The 20442-nt window shown below is 35.9% G+C and overlaps 2 protein-coding genes across 2 annotated transcripts in view; one reads left to right on the forward strand and one right to left on the reverse strand.

The window, feature by feature from the left end:
* Positions 1 to 20442, forward strand: part of DSC1 (desmocollin 1) — a 265006-nt gene that overhangs the window by 103822 nt on the left and 140742 nt on the right. The gene's annotated exons all lie outside the window — the stretch shown is intronic.
* The window catches only part of DSG1 (desmoglein 1), a 31069-nt gene that overhangs the window by 2452 nt on the left and 8175 nt on the right, over positions 1 to 20442 (reverse strand). Inside the window, exons 2-14 of the mRNA XM_010977202.3 lie at positions 19985 to 20020; positions 19589 to 19720; positions 18268 to 18423; positions 15956 to 16100; positions 13451 to 13617; positions 11641 to 11775; positions 11138 to 11323; positions 8719 to 8978; positions 7148 to 7287; positions 5300 to 5608; positions 2382 to 2509; positions 2001 to 2070; positions 295 to 503 (exon numbers count right to left, since the gene is read on the reverse strand). Coding sequence (XP_010975504.2) covers positions 295 to 503; positions 2001 to 2070; positions 2382 to 2509; positions 5300 to 5608; positions 7148 to 7287; positions 8719 to 8978; positions 11138 to 11323; positions 11641 to 11775; positions 13451 to 13617; positions 15956 to 16100; positions 18268 to 18423; positions 19589 to 19720; positions 19985 to 20020 — 2073 coding nt within the window. The remainder of the gene's footprint in view (positions 1 to 294; positions 504 to 2000; positions 2071 to 2381; positions 2510 to 5299; positions 5609 to 7147; positions 7288 to 8718; positions 8979 to 11137; positions 11324 to 11640; positions 11776 to 13450; positions 13618 to 15955; positions 16101 to 18267; positions 18424 to 19588; positions 19721 to 19984; positions 20021 to 20442) is intronic.

Here is a 20442-nt window from a genome sequence, read left to right on the forward strand (position 1 = left end):
CATTTATCCCAGGACTAGCACAGTGTAAGCAAAGCCATGGAGACCAGTGCGACTACGGCAGAGGCGCTTGGCAAGTGGAGTTGTTGGTAAAGAATAACGGAAGGTGTGAGGGACGGTGCCAGTTGGTGAATAACCTTAATTGCCATGTGAAGGAGCTTGGACTTCATGCCATAGACAAAAGCAGAGCTGGGAACCTGGTTAGGAGACACCTGCCAAAGCCCTGCTGGGACACGGCGGAAGCCTGGGGAAGGCAGTGGGCGCAGGATGGAGAGAAAGGTGAGGGGGTGGCCTTACCTGACAGAAGTAACTTTCCATGAAGTTCATGTTCAGCCCTCCTTCTCTGCAATCCCTCATGGAATTTCTTCTCATTGTTCCAGAATAGTCTTGACATATCTCAGGGGCTCTTGACGTTTTAACTTCTTCTGTCATTTCAAATCCTGTTGTTCTTTCTCCTCCTCCCAGATCTTGTATTTCTCTGCCACTATACTCATTTGTGTAAACGCCTGAAAGTGTTGATCAAATTAAATTGATTTTCTCTAGTGTCTTGTAAACTAAAAGTTAGTGATTTACTGTAACATATAGTTTCTTCATTTAAGTATGCAGTTGTGAGCGAACAAAGAAATACAATGAAGGTAATACATAAAGAAAGGAGATACAAACGTGATATTGAGTTCAAAATAGTATTATTAATCCATTTGTTAATTCGGTAATTATTTGCTGAGAGACTACTTACTCATATGTTGTGCTGGTAAAGGGGGCTGCAGAGAAGTTACAAAATCCTATACCTTAGAGAATTTGATTCCAAACTGGGGGAAAACACCCAAATTCTAAAAGTTAAAAAAATAGTATAAGAATACTCAGTGTATTATTGGAAGCACAGGGCCTCCAGAAGAAGAAGGCATGAGAACCACTGGTTTTCAGAGAAAAGGCCATGGCAGTGGTGAGGGGAAAGGTTTGCATGGAGACTCTGGGATTTGCACTTGGATGTGAGAGGGGAGGAGAAGCCTGTTACAATATTCCAGGCAGATAAGAGAAAAGGATGGCCCAGTCTATGGAAGTGCTGTGGGCAGAGGAAGGGTTGACAGTGGGATGGGTGTCTTATGGCTTTAATATTTTAAAGGTCTTGAGTTTAGGTACAGTGTTTCATACTTCCGTTACTCTGGTTCCTCTCATTGTGCTCTGTTCAAGGTTTGAAAACCTAATGAGGGAATAAATGCATAACTAAATCCTGCTGGATTTGAGGATTTGACAAGTCTTGAGAACTCATCGGGTGTCAATGAATAGGGAGATATGAGTCGACAATGAGTTTCTGCTTTTGAGATGGAAGGCGTGGGTGTCAAAAACAAAAACGGATACCTCTTTTAAATATGGTTCAGTTCTATAAGTTGTAAGCACTCCTATGTCTTTTACATTTTAAAGAGCTTAAAGTGGAAAAGTCATGATTACAAGTTTGAAAAAGAGAATGCAAAGTAAGAGAGTAATATTTATTTACGCTGAAACAGGGCAAAATGGGACAATTATTTTCAAAGATGTGAGTTTTTAAAATTAATTGTTCTTTTTTTTTTTTTCAGAGTAATTTTGTGAATTTTGGAGGTAGAGTCTAGCCTCGATAAGTGAGCCTGGATCTATTCAATAGGGTTGTTCTTTAATTCTAATTAGTGGGTTTTTTAGGTAAATAACAATTGTTTTATTAGACAAAAAACCTCTACCAAAATTGATTAGTGGTTACAACTAGGAATTTCTCTTCTATTTATAGAAGTTCTAGTCAAATCTTTTCCTATGTACTCTCTGATGATTAAGGAAGATTTTAAAAAATACAACATATAAAAATAATAATTATTGTAGATTTTTCCTTACCATTTAATTTGCAAGTTAGCCATTTAAAAAAGAATGATGGAAACAATTTTAAAGATAATTGAGAAATAGTAAAGTTTGCAAAGACAGAGAATAGAGTTCATTCTTAAGTCATGTGAGCTGTTAAAGAAATTTCTTTCTCTTACCTGTGTTGTCAACGCACTCAATTATATTTGCATTAGCGGGTCCTGCTGGTACACAGACAGTGGTCAGACCCTAAAAGACAGGAAACATTTTCCCATTTGTAATGATTCTTTTCTTCCACTATTCATACATTGGGTTTGTTCTCAAATTACCTCGGATTTTCTAAAAGAATACTAAAATAAATCCGAACCTCATTTAGAAAGCCTTCCCTGGTTACTGCCATCTAGTTTTGATGTGCCTTTGATTTCTCTCTGCTTTCCCCATTGACTACCCCAGAATGAAGACCAGCATAGACTGGGAGTAATTCCCGGAATCTTGGCTCACATGCATGAAACCAGGTTTAGGTAACGACCAAAGGCCACTTATCACACAGTAGCACTCACCGTGGGCGGCGGTTCTTCTACTGCCCACGGGTGAATCGCCCCATCTGAACATTCGGGAACAGGCTCGAAGCCGGCTCCAGCACCAGCGGCACCTCCGTAGTCACAGCAGAGCAGCAAAAATGGGACCACTGATGGGAAAAGACAGGAATGTTGCAATTAGCAGAGGAACCATATTAAAGCAAAGCAACCTGCTTTTATGACTACATTTGAATCCCTAGCATGACTCCCTTTGATTCTATCACTGTTACGAAAGTTTCAGAAAACAAGCTGAATAATGGTCAACGTGAGCTTCAGTCTACCAGACTGCAATCAATTTTTATATGTTATCTAGTATTCATATTACAGGTGATATTATACAGTTCAAACAAAAGAGTCTTTCCCCTGTCATTACTTAGGAAAGTGTTAAAGGAGAGAAGAAAGAAGCCTGGAGAGACCAGGCAATACGTTTGATTCTTCGTGCTCTCTCCTCCATGCCTGTGTTGATTTTTCTTCTTCCACATGTTTTTCTATTTCAACAGTAAAATCTTATTCCTGCATCAAGCAGTTATCCTCTGTGAGGTTGTTTTCCCCCACGCAGATACAATTTTTGAAATTACTGATGTACAAATGGAGAACATTACACTGCTTGACCATAGTTTTGTTGGTTTTTTTTTTCTCCCTGTTTATTGCTTGGCTTTTTCTCATTCATCTCTATAAGTTTCTAGCACAGAGCCTTTTACATGATATGATCTTGACAAAAGGTTTGGGATGAACGGATGAAGGAAAGGGTGTGTAAATGAAAAATGTGAAGAAGGAAGGAAAGAAAAAAGAAGGAAGCAAGATGAGAAGGAATGCAGTAAGGATAGGAAGGGAGAGAGGGAAGAAGAAAATAAAAAAGAATCCCATGGGTTTAATGAAACTTTGCTAGACTCAGAGATAGCTTTGAATCTAGAGGTAAAGCCCATATATAATTTTAAAAAATTTGTTATTATTTACACTACTCAGAGCTAGTCACCAATATAAAAAACAAACTCAAAGTGAAAGCTATATATTACCTATGGTAGAGATAATCAGCACCTGAGTAATTAAGTTACTTTTATCAAGTATTTAATTTCAGTATAAAAATGTTGGTTGATAATTAAAATGGCTAAAAATGTGAAATTAGAGAATTACCTTTTCTCATATATATGTTTTATGTTATATTCTGTGAATTTTCTAGCATTTTTCTTGCTTTGGTTCACTTTGATGAGAATGCTTCCTTTTTTTAAGCTTGTTTCTCCTTTTATAGAACTTTTCATCGTCATTATTCCAATTTATTATGAACCAATAAGAAAGAAATTCTATTACTTAATATAGAAATTTCTTGGGTTTTTTTGAAATACATTTTAAATTATGGAAAAAAGAGCATGTCCAAACTCCTTGTGGATTAGATGAATTCAGTTTTGATCAACAGGTTCAAAAGGGTGAAAGAACTGTTTAAAACCAGAGAAAATCCAATTTGCTAATAAATTTAGTGAGAACTGTCTATTTTATGGCTGTTTATGTATTATGAGAGATGAAAGTAGAAGAATATTTTATTAACAAGTGCTTTGATTTATTTCATGTGTGTATATTTTAATTAAATAACGTCAGAGGTATCTTGTGACACTAAAATTTTATAATTTATACTTGAGAATGGCCATGTTTACACTGATTTCATTATAATGTGCTGATTTCATCTTTCTTACTTCAGAGCTCCCCTTCTCATTCCTCAGAGACTGTAGCATCTGGGTTATCTCCACTTTGATTTCTATCATCATCCAACGCAATGTTGGAGAATCCATTGGATTTTATACCCCCATGTGTAGATCCTTGACTAGGTCCACTCTAGTGACCATAGGATGTGGTCTACCTCTAAATGCTTCCATGCATGGTACTTCTTTTTCATCATCAAAGTATTGTTGTGAAGTATGTCTTTTTTTTTTTTTAAGAAAGAAAGCTAATGTTTATTCAGGACCTATTGTGTGTTAGGGACTGCAGCAGGAGCTCTTATATACATCAACTACTGAGAGTTCCTGACAACCCCATTAGATAGACAGCATTATCCCCATTTTATTATCTGATATTCATGCCAGATCCCTAAATGGATAATAAATAATCCAAATGCAGCAGTTATTTCAGTTCTTGGTGTCTAGTGTCAGATAAACAAATTTTGAGTGAGCGCGAAGTAAGTCTTACTATTTCCCAGATGGCAAAAGCAAGGCTCAGAAAAGTTAGGGAAACTTTGAAAGACGCAGACAGTTAAATTTGGAAGCTAGAGTCTAACCTTCCTCTGTTTGGTTCTCCTTTCATTAGGCTTTGCAGCTTTGGCCCAACGTGAAGTCCCTTCAAGGTCTGGCCCCTGTCCATCTTTCTAGTCTCAACTCTCACCATGCTGTCAGGCACGTTCTTTATTTCTTCCTCGCTTGGAGTCCTTTATTTCAGTTACTTGGCTCTCATTCTTTTGGAGTTTTGCACATGGATTTTTTTTTTCTCCTTGTATTGTGTTTTCCTTTTCTTGTCCACTAGGCTATCTCAGCTAGCTCCTATTCATCTGTTAAAACCCAACCCAGAGTTTACTTTCTCTCTGTTGCCTTTTCTGATTATTTCAATCAATTGTTTCTGACTCTCTTCTTCCCTCAGATAACAATTTGAACCTGTCTGTTATGGTACTTTCCTATTACACTGAGATTCAATACAAAAAAATTTTTATCTCCCACTATACTTATATATAAAAGGTCAAATGGCTGGATTTTTTTTTTTTCCCATCTCATAAACCCAGCATCAAACATAGACATTTCTTGGTAACTGCACAAAAATAAGATTTTGTAAAATGTACTTGATCAAAGTATCAGAAAACTTTTTTCCTCTCCCCATTTTGGCAGGGGAACACAGGAAAATAGGACTATTAACGTACTTACATCCTAGGATCAAGAATCCCAAGATGAGTAGTCCAATGCCAGCAGGACCAAAATGTACATTATCTCTGAGACGGTGCCTATAAACATCAGTGCCTTCTCCATCAAAAGTATTTGTTGCAGAACCGCCAGCATTTTCTGCATTGGTATTGATGTTAGTCTCATCTGAGGAAGTAACGTCGTTTGTGCTTGTACTAGTACTCCCTCCATTAATAATTTCACCACCAGTTGTACTCTGTTCACGATCTTCTTCCCAGCCAGAACCGTCAAGATTAATGTTAATTGTACCAGTACAAGTTCTTTGAAGAGAATCTGTAACAAGGTTTAAAATGAAAGACATATTTTAGACATTTAGCTTAACAGTTGTTGGACAATACAAAACCGTTTCCTCTTTGCATCAGTACTTATTTCCAAGTCTATTCCCATCAATTCAGTAGCTTCCCATATCGTCCCTTGTCTGTGATCAGTTCTTAAATCAAGCCACTATGAATAAAATATTAGTGCTCCAGAAAAACTGTCCCATGTGTTTAGAAACGTACATGGTAAACGCCACATTATGTATTGGTCAGCTGTGTGATGTATAAGCCACTGTGGAGGCACTTCTAGACTATGTGTTGCACACTTCTCCATGTTTTTAGACTAGGTTTTGTTTGCTGTTTTATTGTCTTTCACCTTCAGTTCTTGTTTATTTATTTATTTTTTTCCTTTTATGGGTTGACACCACCAACGGCTTTTGAGCAGGCTGGTCAGTCCTTTCTACATAAACCCGATAAAGCAGCGTTGCCTCAGACTCACAACCAGTGGTTAAAACAGCTCATCAGAGAGGGATTTTGGCACTATTGGAGGTAGGGGTGGGGTAGGGGGAACCTTCAATCCAATGAGAAAGTGAAGCAGTTTTTATTTCACAAGCAGATATTCCAAATTTGCTTTCTTCTTGTCCTTCGAAGTTTCAGTAAGTTGTTGTGCTTGTTGACTGAACACAGGAGCAGGGACATTTGTGATTTGTTCCAACTTAATTGCTCCACACTTGCAGTTAAGTTATTATTATTGTTATTCTTATTTCTATTAAACAAATGTCAGCTCTGTTGTCAGACTTTGTCCATTGATGTCACTCTAGAGTCTGGCACGATGACTGACGTTCGGTTAGAATTCAGTAGATAGTTTCTGAATAAGTGAATAAAGATATCTCTGGACGTATATCACAGAGGTAGGCTTAAATCCAGTCCGTCTGACGGCAAAGCCCTTTCAGCTCAGCTATGCTGATTCTATTGTTATTGCTTTGTTAGAATACAAGTCTGCTGTATTGTTACTGTTTTTGTTTTATTATTGTCATCTGGTCTAACGTTTATCCCCAGAAGGTTGCGTTTTAAAGGAACAGAAGCATGCTACTTCCAAATTGTTTACACAAAGTTGTACATCAACTTTCCAAAGATTTTGTAAAGTTCGGTTAGCTTTCAATCCCTGACATTAATAAGAACTAACATTTGTTACTGTCAGCACTCATCTAAGTGCTTTACGCGTAATAACTCCTTAAATACTTGTAAATCCGTATCGTTACTTTCCCATTTTACAGAAGAGAAAACAGGGATACATGGATTAAATAACTTCTCTAAAATCTTACAGCTTGTTAAGTGATGGTACAAGATACCGATTCAGTCTCGTTCCGGAACTCACAGTCTTAATTCCTAAATTATACTGCTTCTCGTATCATTCAAGATTCGATTCTATAATGCCCAATGTAATAACCTTTGTCAGAAAAAGGGTTACTTCTAAATACTGTGATTAAAATGTCCACATCTGAGTGTATATATAATTTCCACTAAAAAGGAAAAAATTAAATAGACTTCTTACCATCTATAGATAGGATTGTTCCTTGGTATTTTCCATTAAGTGTTTGATATTGTTCTTTGGTAACTTTATTTCTCAGAGTGATTACTCCCGTTCGTGAGTCAACAGCGAGCAGGTCAGTTGGATTATTTCCCATTACATATCTGTATTTGAAAGACAACAGTACAAAATCATGCTAGCTATCTAGAAAGAGAGAGAGAGAGAGAGAGTCAGAGACAGGACAGAGAGAGGGAGATTTTAATTTTAAAACATGTTTCCGGTCAGTAGCTATACCCTGGAAATAGTTTTCAATTATTAGAAACTATTTTTTTTTTCAGGGCAGTCCCAGCTATTTGAGGACATTCAGAAATAGATAAAGATTCAAATTTAAGAAAAAAGAATTCCTGAGCAGCCACTTAGAATGGAATTATCTCTTATACCCACTTGAGTGTCAGAATAATCCTTCGATGTTTGCAGACTGCAAAGTCTCATTTTCACTTGATTTTGGGAGCATCAGAGCTATCCTACGACCCAGATACTGCTAATTCTAAACTATCCTCTTACCAAACACGTTACTTCTTCATCAGCTGGGCTTTTGTCCCTTCCCTATCTCCACTCCCTCGCCACATACACAGTGAATTTACTGGACTTCTTTCGGATTCCAAACTCTGTTCTAGTCATGTGTCTCTATATTATTCTATTCTCTTTCTCTTCTCATCTTTGGCTGCAAAGTTTTCCTTCTCACTTATATATCCGTTAGACAATCATTGTTCAGAGAACTCTTTGCGTGGGGCTTTGTGCTAAAGTCAGGGAATAGAACTTGGAGAGGAGTCAGGGATGGGTGTGTGGTCTGCCCCGAGTGAACTCACGTCTGGGGGGTACAAGCGAGCTGATCAGCAGTGGTGGGCAGTGCGGTAAGAACTACAACGGAAATACTCACGTGGCGTGAGGGGAGCATAAAGAACTTTTAAAACTCATTTGTGAAGTCTTTCCCCAGACTGTTATTTTTCATCTCAAGCACACGTGCAAAATACATGCACACACATACACACAGACTTTTCATGATCAAGTAGAAAATACTTGGATATACAGAGTTAAAAAAACTACTAAGCATAATTTTTCCTAATGTAACTAATTTTTCACATCAAAGTGATTTTGATCAATACTGGGTGCTGATTAAAGTCAGAAAGTAACTGGAATGAACTAACTAAATCTAACTGATTTCAATCTGGGCCAATTTGCAATGGGAAAATCAGTCCATCAAATCTTCCAAGGGGAATAACCGTGATATGTGGTAATCAGCTAATTGGTCAATAAAATATATAAACACCGGAGTGTCAAACTTTCAAGATACAATATATTTTCACATTTTAAATCTTTATATTTATTTATTTTACATTTTGCACAAATTTTTTATATTTTCTTCAGTTAAACACTCTAAGTTAAGTAACAGTTCATCAACTGGTACGTTTCACGACTGAATTTCAAAAATAATGAAAAATATTTTAATTTCGATACTTCAGATTCCAAAAAAAAACCTGTTTTTACTTAAGTTCAGTATGTGGTGAAAATTAGTTGGAAAATGTCAGTCTTACCTAACAGTTGTTGAAGGTAGACCTGTGTCCAGGTCAGTAGCTACAAAGTCTCCCACTTTGTAATTTTGTCCCATATTACTAGTCACTACATACGTCTTTGAACCTGGACGGAACACCGAGCCTTCAATTACATTTAACACGGTCACAGAGATTGCACTTCCTATGAGTTTATATTGAGACTTAATTGATTGATGAAATTCAGCTTTATTTCTAACACCAAGATTAAGCTGCAGATTCTTCACCTCTTCATAATCGAGGGGCTAGAAAATGCAGAGAGAAATAGTTTTACTGCAAGGAGAAAAAGCATTCCAGAGAAAAGAGAAATCCTTTGATAATCAGCAAAAAACTTCTTGCATCTCTTTCTTTAATTACATATAAACACATATAAATATACAACCTATTCTTACGTTCTTTATCCTCAATACAAACTCATGAAAATACAATAAGAAAAAAATATCGAACTGTCATAGATCCTTTGTTGAAGCAGTTGGAAATGAATGCATTCTAATTGTTCACCAAACAAATTAAAAGCTTAAAATAATGCAGATGGTCACGTCCATGCATTCTGTAGTGCAAAGACAGCTTATGTTAGATGCTATCATTTCACGTTTCTCAGAAAGTAGCTCTATTTATTACAAAGAATGGGCCAAATATATCATACGTTCAATCATTTGACTGATTTTTATCCATAAAGAACTATTTAGAAGTTTTACTTTGTATATGTGACTTCTCTCAGTAAATTAAGTAACAGAATATAGTACATAAATAATAAAAAGAAATGCTTATTTTCTTCAACATATCATGGAAAAATTCATTTTATGTTATAAAATTATGAAGTAGTCATTTTCACTATGAAAGATAGTGTCAATATTTTACTCATAAAATTCACAACTATGCATTATGCCCGTAAGTACCAGCTATATTTTTCTTATACGTTTTGTAATATATTTTCTGTATTTTTCCATGAGTGTAATTTAGCTGGCTATCGATTCATACACTGAGCTCTCCTCTTAGCTAAAATTTTCAGTCTTTGCTCTAATGTTGGCTTTATTTGCAACTTCAAGAATGGCTATAAAATTGTTTATATATACATCACCCACATATTACACATATATAATCATAAAAAGGAATTAATATATGATGTCGCTTCTGGGAGAAAAATCAGTATCATTCTCATTTTACAGATAGAGACATTGGGGAGAGACCGACCGATTTTCTAAAGTAATATAGTAGTTTGGGCTAGATTAGGACTCAGCTTCCCTAGCATGGAATCCTAGATAATATAGTGAAAAGAATGTGAACTTAATAGCTAGGGAAGCCTAGGTTTGAATGTCCGCTGTACCACTTACTAGTTGTGAGAACTGAGCAGGTTACAAACTCTCTCTGAACCTCAGTGTATTTATTTGTTTTATGGGCATGCAGGCTAATTTGCAGGGATGCTGAAAGGAATAAACTAAAGCATCCACACACTGCCTCAGTGATGGAAGCCACAGGCATAGTGACACTTTATGAAGACATCTGAGACAAATGATCACAAGTTCCTATAAGGACAGAATTCCTTAGAGGTTTATTTCCCAGGGCTTTTCTGGAGGAAGGAAAGAGTTCAAAAGGGATTGCATTTTGCCATGAGGAATACGTATGGCATGCATCACATACAATCCATGCACAGCTACTGCAGATTTAAAAAAACAGGCTGACAATTCTTGTAGCACAGGGTGAAACCTTCACTGTCAGCTCCCTGAGTCAGACATTTTCCCCCCCACATCTTAGTGAAAATTCCCTGCAGATAAATGTGGTGGATCAGTAATGTAGAGGGGACATAAGAGAACTCTGTTGACTTGGACCAAATTTCTATGACTTGGATGAAGTCTCTGGTATATTTATGTCTGTAATAAGCCTTGGTCAGCAGCCAAAGTGAGAAGAGAATGCGATAATCCTACAGTTACAGTAATTTCATTTTAATTCTGTAAGAACACACTGGATGAATAAACAACTTTTAATTTACGTGATGAATATGATTAGTGAATAATAACTGATGTACAGTGTTGACAAGGATACTTTTTCAGGCCATGTTAAATCTGCTTTAAAAAATATTCTTCAAATGTGTAAAACAAAACCTTAAGGATTTATCATCTTTTGTTGTAAGCATAAAATAAGATTAGTATTAAAAATGCTTCCCATTTACGTGATCTGTGAGGGAGTATTGTATTCATAGAAAAAGAGTTCAAGTTAAAAGTTCAATACCTGGTTTCATGAAATGATATAAGCAGAAAAACTCTGTAAAAATGTTCTGTATCATATATCACTTTGAAATACAGTAATTTTTATTCTTTCACCCATTCAAGTTTGTGAAATATTAAAAAAACCACATTTTGAAAAAAATCAAAAAAGCAAAACATTGAGAATAATTATACCATACCTTAATAACCTTTAAAGTTCCCACATTTGTTCTTTCATTCATTTCTATGTCAAACCAGTTTCCCTCATTTCCAGTGATAAAAAAAATTACTGCCATCCAGTTAGCTGAGAACTCCTCATCCAAATCAATTACTCTAATCTGGAGCAAATTTGAACTTAAAGCATTTTCTTCAATATTTACGGAATACTGAAACAAGAAGTCAAAAAAAAAAATCTTAACACAAACTGTGTGAGAAAGAGAAGAATTATACTAGCTTTATATAGAATGTTTATAGTTATCCACTATATAGAAAAAGGATCTGTGTTTGTAGTCTCACTTTTCATTGCTCAAATATGGGTTTTTTTTAAAACATGTATTATATAAACAAACACAAGATGAAATATGTGTGTACATTTGGGTTGTACGTGACTAAAGATAACATGCACATCTATAAATAGAATTGCTCGAACAAATCCTGGGATGTAATGAATTTAAAGTTACTCATTTCAAAGACTGGTACTTACTGAAGACTGTTCCAGGTATGGGATGTTATCATTGACATCAAGGATTTTGATGTTGCATTCACACTCTGCCGACATACCATCTGCCCCGCCATCACGATCAGAGCCTCTTACAGCCAGAGAGTACTGGCTGTATTTCTAAAAATGCACATGACAAACAGTATCACAGTTGATGTAGACAGTTGTTATCCTGTCTCATACAAAGCTCTTTTACAACGTCACCTCAACATTTACGTAAATCTGTGATGGAGATAGAGGTAACGCAGAATATTGAAAATTCACAAATCTCACATGAATCAGTATGATGTTGTCACTTCTATTCCCACCATGCTTATCCAGCATCATTTACTGAAGCAGCATTTTTTTTTAAAGGCCTCATTTCTTATTATATGTTGAGAAAGTTGATAAAGAGTGAAGAGGACCAAAATGATCAGGAGGGGGGAGAGTAAGGTTTACTAAGAATTTATGGCATGACAATTCCGTACCCTAAATGATCAGCTCCTGAGTGTGCAAGAAGAATAGAAGTAACAGATGGCTTGCATTTCTGGGGGTGGTGGGTTGTGGCAGTGGAGTTGCTGATGATCCATCTTCTTGATTCTACTCAATGGTGCTTACATTTTTAGAAGCTGGTAAAGCCATGAAGCCTTTCCCAGACACATACATATGTGCATCCTCACTCAAAATTGTGGATATAATTTTAGAGGGTTCCTAGAGACATCTCGAGGGCTGTCCACAAACCCCAGGTTAAAAATATCTGCTCTGTTGGTGTCCTCGTGCCTGCAGAGTTCCTGTACTTTTTAGAGCTCTTCACCACCACAGCTCTTAGAACATTAAGGAAATCCCACTGGGCTCCTTAAGAAAGTTTGGGAGAGAAAAAGCTAAATAGTCAATTTCTTCTGATGGTAGTTTTCAAACAAGTGAAAAAGGACATATAGGTAACCTAGAAACTGATGGCATTTGGATCGTTAAAGAGTATTAAAGTAATCTGATTTATCCTAAATCTAGGAGTCATTAGTAGGGAGATGGTCATTTTGAAATAACTATAATAATTAAAATAAAATTTAATTATCAAATAGAAATAAAACTTCCTCATTTATATCCCTAACATACATGCAGGTCAGTTATATTCTATCAATATTAAAAAAAATAATGAAAAAGTTGATATTTTAAAATTAAATCATAGGACCACATGGCATTATAGAAATCATGCAATACTGATTCTATTTTGGTAACAATCACTAGTTATTTTTTATTTGTAAGTGAAAAGTTTGGTTTGGTTGTTGCTTAATTCCTACCCATTATTCTGATTCTGCGACTCATTTCCCAAAATAATCAGTGGGCTGTCAGTAGGTGAGACATAGGAAGAGAAAAAAAAGATAAAATAGTTCTCTTGTCAAGTGAGTTTAGGATATGCTGGATTAAAAAAAGACAAACAAATTTGTTAGCCTGTAAATTCTTGGTACTTCTACCAAGTTCACATCCCTTGTGAGTCACCAAAATAGGGGATGTAATAGCAATTATTTCTTAAATTTATTTCATTATAGAACATACTATTTTTTTAAATGGAGCTTTTGCTTCTACTTTGCATAAATTTTTATGTACTCTCAGAACATAGTTTTCTTAAATTGAGACAAATCCTAATATTAAATGAAATCTATTTGAGGAATGCCCATTTTTCATCTCACAGATATTTATTATCATTATGTGAAAACGTTATGCGATTAAAAATTTAAACTATTGTTTTCTTTTTCTTTCTTAGAACTCTTCCTTTTAGAATCAGTTCCATTGAGACTAACGCATTCAAAGAGCTTACCTCTCTGTCTATAAAATTATTCATTGTTCGAACTTCTCCAGTGTATCTGTTGATAATAAACATTGGTGAATCAGAAGGTTCTTGTCTTATGATCTTGAAGGCTATTTTTGAGTTCAAATTATTTGGTTCATCTGCATCAGTAGCATTGAGTTTCATCACCAGTGTATCTAGAAATCAAGGGAAATTGATTGCAAATGGACATTTTGCATTTTTATTGTAGTATAGTGTATTGATTTTCCAACAAGATGTTTGGGTCATTTGGTCCGTATAACAGACACTCTACCATTTTCCCATTCTACTGCTTCAACGTATCAATATCTTAGCTCCTTTCTATATCTTTGCCTTGACAAAAAGATCATGTTTTACCAGTGATCTAGACATTACTGAGTTCAGACTGTTAGAAAACAAGGAAATGTTTTCTTCTGCCTTTCCATGTGTAAGTTTTTTTAAGGCTGCTCTGGTGAAACAAAATGATCTCAAAGCCAGATTAACTCTTTCCCAACTCTAGCACTTTCTAGCTGTGTGATCTTGGCCTCAGTTTCCACATCTACAAATGGGGATGATAAGAGTACCATCCTCATTGAGTTTAAGAAAGTTAAACCGCTATATGAGAGAAAATTATACAAAGTTCCTATTGAATAATGCAAACTCAAATATATATTATTCTGTTTTGTGTGGTTTCTAGCTTAGTGCCAGTAACTAGTTGGTTTAAGGAGATGCTTGTTTAATTACGTACTTTGTCCCTCACCTTCTCCATTAATCTTATAAGCAGTTTTGATGAAGGGCACTGGAGAATGTGAAAAATTGCCAGCATTCATAAACTGGACTTCTCTATGCTCAAACTGTTTCAGGAACAGTTGTCCTGTCTTCAGACACCAACACACCAGCTCCCATCTCTCTCTCTCTCTTTCTCTCTCTTAGACTCTTTCCTTCAATTTCTGTTTGTGTTTGTGTGTTTGTGTTTGTGTGTGTGTGTATTCAGTTCAGCATCATTTTTAAGGGTTTTCACTAGGCAATTAATTCAATAATTATGGTGCGTTTATACAATGAAATCCCATGAAACTGTTAAAAGGAATGAAGAAACCTGTATTTCCTAATATGGAAATACGTCCAAAATAGATGTAAATGAAATTCATGTGTTGGGGTAGTAGGTAAGATAGGGTCTCACTTGTTTCCTCTTGGGAAACATGTTTGTATATGTTTACACGATTACAGAACATATGCACCTAAGCAACTAAGGACAGTGCTCGCCTCTGAAGAATGGTACTAGGCGAGCAAAGAATGCATTTCTATTCCATTTATACTTTACAAGTGTGTGAATTTTTACAGCTAACATTGTCTAGTAGTATTTTTTAAAGTTTAAGGTATGGGTATAATATTTTCACAACTAAAACTAAAATGTAAGGATTATTTGAACGTATAAGAAATACCACTTAAAGGTTAAAAGTAACTATAGTAAGCTGAAGTTTTGAATTCAAATGAGAGATTAGCCTTGCTGTTTTTCACTAATTTTTTGGGGGCATAGTAATTAAGCTTATTGTTTTGTTTTCTTTTTAATAGAGGTACTAGGGATTGGACCCAGGACCTTGTGCATGCTAAGCATGTGCTCTACCACTGAGCTACACCCTCCCCCTACTCTGCTGTTTTTAATATATTTAGGACAATCTTCAATGGTACGATAAGCAGGTAGTATACTATCCCACCCAACTGGTCATTTGGCAGTTAAAACGTTACCATTTACAGTAATCCCTAAGGAGGTAACTGCCACATTTAGATTGTTGAAGCTCTTGTAGGTAAATGCTTTATCTAGTTGATAGATTTTTCTGGGGCCCCTCGGCATCACTTGAGACAATTAGCTTTAAATATGCGGGGTGAACAAACAGGATTAGTTTTATAGCACATTTCAAATACCTAAAATCAGTTATGAGTAAAAAGCAAGCAAAAATCTATATTCATTAAATCATATGTAAGAAGAGGAAATAATGCTTGTTTTGTATTTATTCGTTGCCAGCAAAAGTTCTTGAAGATTATGGCAACAAAACAGATTGCCTGGTGGTGATTTCTATGAGTGACTTGAAAGTAGTTAAAATTTAAAAGGGAAAAACAAAGACAGTAAGAACAGTTGCAGATGAGATTGCCCTGCAAAGCAGTCAGGCTGGAAGGCTAAATTCTCCTCCCCGTGGCCCTGTCACTGCTGTGAAAAGTACTTTTGGGATTTTTCCTTAGGAATCTACTACAGAGCTGGTGTGTGAGTCACCTGAGAAAATCCTTCCATCACTTTAGAGCCGCTCCTTGTGGGTGACAGTAGGAGCTGCTTCCACAGGTGGAGGGAAAGCCCGTTAGGGAGACATCCCCCCGCCCCTTCCTGTTCTGTGTGCTTTTTTAACCTTATCTTTTCCATTTGTGATACGGCACCTTGACACAGCTTAGCCTCCAGTTGCCTGGCTGTTAAAAATGATCTGGAAGCCGAAATAGTCCTTTTACTTAATAAAGTAGATTACTTACTTGCATTAGAGTTTTCTTCTACCTCTCCTATAAAAGTCGACATAGAAAATACGGGAGGGTTGTCATTTATATCCAAAACCCTGACTCTGAGCTCAAGAGGTCTCTCTAAATCTTGGCCTTGGGCATTGAGAGCCCGACAGTAGATCTAGGAGAGAAAAGAGAAGTAATTACATGGGGCGACATGTATTAAGTTCTTGCTTTGTTTGAGGGCTATGCCAGGCGCTATGGGAAACTAAAAAACATTAGGACATACTATTTTCTCCCAGCATGTAGGCACAAGCAGTATTTATAATCAAGGAGAGGCAAACACTAATTCAAAATACCATTTGAGAAAAGGTAACATGGTAAGTTACACAAAGGAAGAACAAAATTACTATGACTTCAGAGGAGGACGTAATGATTGAGAGAGATCTCGAAAGAAAATTTCAGCAGGTGGAGCAGAGAATTGCAGGGCATTTCAACCAAAGGGATTCTTGTGAGGAAAGACATAAAGTGATGGAAACGCATTGTTTACAATTAGGAATAGGGGCTATTAGGTTTGAAAATGTGATAAAGAAGAGTCACACAAGGGCTTCGCAGAAGTCTAGCATTCATAAGATAGGTCGTGCCTATGTAGGTGTTTTTATTATTTTTTATTAGTATTAGTTGGTGTACATGAGTATAGTGAATACTATTTTGGCTATGTGGTATATTTCATATAAAAAATGCATTGTACTTCATATTTACTGTAGCCAAAACATGGAAGCAACCTAAATGTCCATTGAAAGATGACTGGATAAAGAAGTTGTGGTATATATATAGAGTTGTGGTATATATATACAAATGAAATAATGCCATTTACAGCAACATGGATAGATCTAGAGATTATCATACTAAGTGAAGTCAGACAAAGACAAATACCGTATGATATCACTTATATGTGGAATCTAAAAAATAATACAAATGAATTTATATACAAAACAGACACAGACTCACAGACATAGAAAAGAAACATACGGTTACCAAAGGAAAGTGGGGGGAGGGATAAACTAGGAGTTTGGGATTAATAGATATACACCATTGTATATAAAATAAACAAGGTTTACTGTATAGCACAGGGAACAATATTCAATAACTTGTAATAACCTAAGATGAAAAAGAATATATATATATATATATGTATAACTGAATCACTATGCTGCACACTAGAAACTAACACAATATTGTAAATCAACTAGACTTCAATTTTTAAAAAAACCCCACAACTTATCGAATTAAAAAGACACCTTGTGCTTCAGGTAAACCAATAGGCTGGCATGCTGATTCAGAATTCAGGGAAACATTGTTGGAGATAAGGCAGGACTATAGACTGGAATAGAAGGCTGAGGAATTAAAATAGCTTGAGGCATACAGACAAACAGTGCGTGAGAAAACCTGCAAGCTTAGATTACTATTTGAAGGTGTTTCGGAAAATTACGGGGCTTGAATAGAAGAGGTTACAAAATTAAAGGAAGTTTTTTTTACGTCTTTATTTTTAAGTATTAACAAGTGTTGATCATAATGATAGATGGAAATGGAAGCAGCCAATAGGGTAAGCAGAAGGGAGATGAAAAAACAAAGTTGATTGAATAAAGTTCTTGGACAGGTAATTATGGGACAATGGATAGCTTGTGGGATAAGCTGTTGGGAAAAAGCAGAAAATTGGTCGTGTTTTTGGATTAACTCTGAACACTTCTGAACTGGAGGAGAGAGATTAATTGTGGGAGTTTGTGATGGAGGACCTCAGACTTTTTAACAAAATTGGTCACCGGTCAGCTGCTTAAAGTGGAAATGAGGTTGAGAGCTTGTAGTTTTGTCACTGTAAAGAATAGAGTGAGACTCAGTTAAGGGTGAATTAGAGTATTCTCAAGACACATTCTGAACTCAGGTGAACTTGAGCAATGTGAATTTATAATAAGGTATGTTCCCTCAGGGAAGGCTCCATCAGGAGCTCCAGAATCATCACTTGGCCTCAGAGTTAAGAAGAACCAATATTCTCAGCTGAATTAAAGAAAAAGAAGAAAGTTAGGCACCTGCCCTTCTGAACAAACACTTTAGCCTGACACTGGGGACAGGCAGGCCAGAGGTTAGCATTTTTGCTGAGGCACATAAGTGAAACACTCCTCCCTCTCTTAATCTTTTGATTCTGCTGGGTTTCATAAGATGCTCATGAAAGAAGAGAAAACTAAAAATGCTTAATTGAGACTTGAAATCAAATCAAGTATGATCTGAGCTTAATATATTCCAAAAATAATTTAGGCCTGAACACACATCTTGACATGGAGCCCACTTACAATGAAAAAAGGGGTGACCTCTCGATCAACTATGGATGTTATATTAATTTCACCAGTTTTTTGATTAATGATGAAAATTCCGAAAGGTGGTTGATCAATTCCTACTCCGGAGATGCGGTATGTAACTTGCTGGTTTGCAGCGCAATCTGAGTGAATCTGCAGAAAGAGCACAAGGGAAAATGTTACAGGGACAAAATCAAGAGTCTGTGTTTGATATAGGACAGTTACCTTTCTTGAGAATTGTTGAGTGTGAGTACCTGTTATCTTCTGAGGAATGCTGGAAATAGAGAATTGTTTTCCTAGGTAAGTGGAATAGTTACCATTCAAGTATTTTTAGTGGCAACTGATGATGTAATAAAAGAAATTCAATTTCTATTTGTACCAGATAGGTAAAATATCACCTTAATAATCTAAATCTATGCAGTCACCCTTCGTGCATTTATTCATTCAACATTTACAGTTGGTTGTGTTATGTTCAGGCTCTGTACCAGCACACAGTAGGGAACTCCTTGACTTCTTAACTAACTTACCAGTGCTGCCATTATGTAACTTTGATCTTCCAATTCAAAAATTCTTTAAATAAAGTTTTAAGTGGATTTATGTAGGTGACAAGATTTAACTGACTTTGCCTAGACGCTCTTAATTCTGAAAATGAGGAGAATGTTTTCGCAGAAAATTAAGGCGATCACCCCAAATAAGTGGCTATAGAAACTAGGACTCTCTTAGAAATAAAAAAAATTGGATGACTGTAAGCAATCTTATGGGGGAATCTCTGTGTATATCTGTGTAGGTATAAGTGTATATATTTGTATGTTTGAATCTGTGTATGGGGATATGTGTGTGTGTGTGTGTGTACAAAGGAAGATAAGGGAAAATGAAAGGAAAAGAGAGTGAGAAAGGGGGTACATGGTGGATGTTTATAACAAAGCCAAAAGTAGGAATTCAATTCTGAGAGATTACAAGGCAGAAAGCCACACATTGAAAATAGTGTCTGAGAATGTTCTAAGCATTAAATTCATTATTTAAATCACTGTATTTTTTTCATCCAGAATTTGAGAGCAACACAAGATCCTGTGTATTAATTTCACTAGTGTGATGAGTCAGTATTTAACTGTTCACCTGAGTGCCTAAATTTCTTAATTTACACTTTGAATGGCTTCGATTTTTATAATCTGAATGGCTATAGTTCTGTTCTGTATCATAACTTCTTGTGAAGATAAAATACGTTCATAGAATATTTAAAAGACAGTTTTGTTTTTTTTTGAAAATTTAACTGCATCTGTCCTAATTTTTGATTTTGTGCTTTGGGGGTGATACTTACTTTGGCGATTGGGTTCCTCTTTGAGTTGTCTTCACCCTCGCGGCAGGCTGCAGCGAACTTGATCCACTCACGTTTCTGCCTTCTGATGGAATGCCACTTGATGGTGCCATTTTTAGTGTTATAATCTCTTACCTTGAGTGGGCAGGATAAAGTAATAGTATCTATTAACTTCTATTCATAATTCACATTCCACTGGAGATTTTGGAGGATGGGGTAATTGTAATGTCAGAAAGAAAGGATATTCAATTGGGAAAATTGTTCATTTTGATAATGTACTAATTTTAGCCTAACATTAACTTTACTTATAGCGATGGATTTTCTGTGAAAACTATGTCAGTCCTCCCAAACTATTTTTCTTATTTTTAATTTGGAAAAAATGAATTTACTGTATGTTACCTGGATTCGAAATTCACTGTTAACTTCCAGCACCACCTATAAAAAATAAGATAATCATAATAGTTAATTTTTAATTGAATGCTTTACAGTTCGTGTTATCCTATTGCTTTAAAAAAATAACAGTCTTGTGAGTCATTAGAATTATATTATCAGTTCAGTGTCAGGTGGATGTGGTTTATTTCTTGAGGTCTGATGATGATGGGAAGATTCCTTTACCTTTGGTTTTTACCTTTTAATTTTGCTTTCTTTTTATCACATTATTTTTAGTCTCATTTTCATTCTTGGCCTATGCAAATATTTGTAATCATATAAGCTAGGACATTTGACGCTAGAACCCAGGGAGGATAAAGGTTGGGAATTCAGGGTCTCTTAGGAAATTTTGTGCCAGAAGAGCTGGTTCTATTTAGTGATTTCAACAATACGTTATGGTACTAAAACTTTTGACTATAGTTTCAGAA

The sequence above is a fragment of the Camelus dromedarius genome, chromosome 32 (genome assembly GCF_036321535.1).
Source record: "Camelus dromedarius isolate mCamDro1 chromosome 32, mCamDro1.pat, whole genome shotgun sequence".
NCBI classification, from domain to species: domain Eukaryota; kingdom Metazoa; phylum Chordata; class Mammalia; order Artiodactyla; family Camelidae; genus Camelus; species Camelus dromedarius.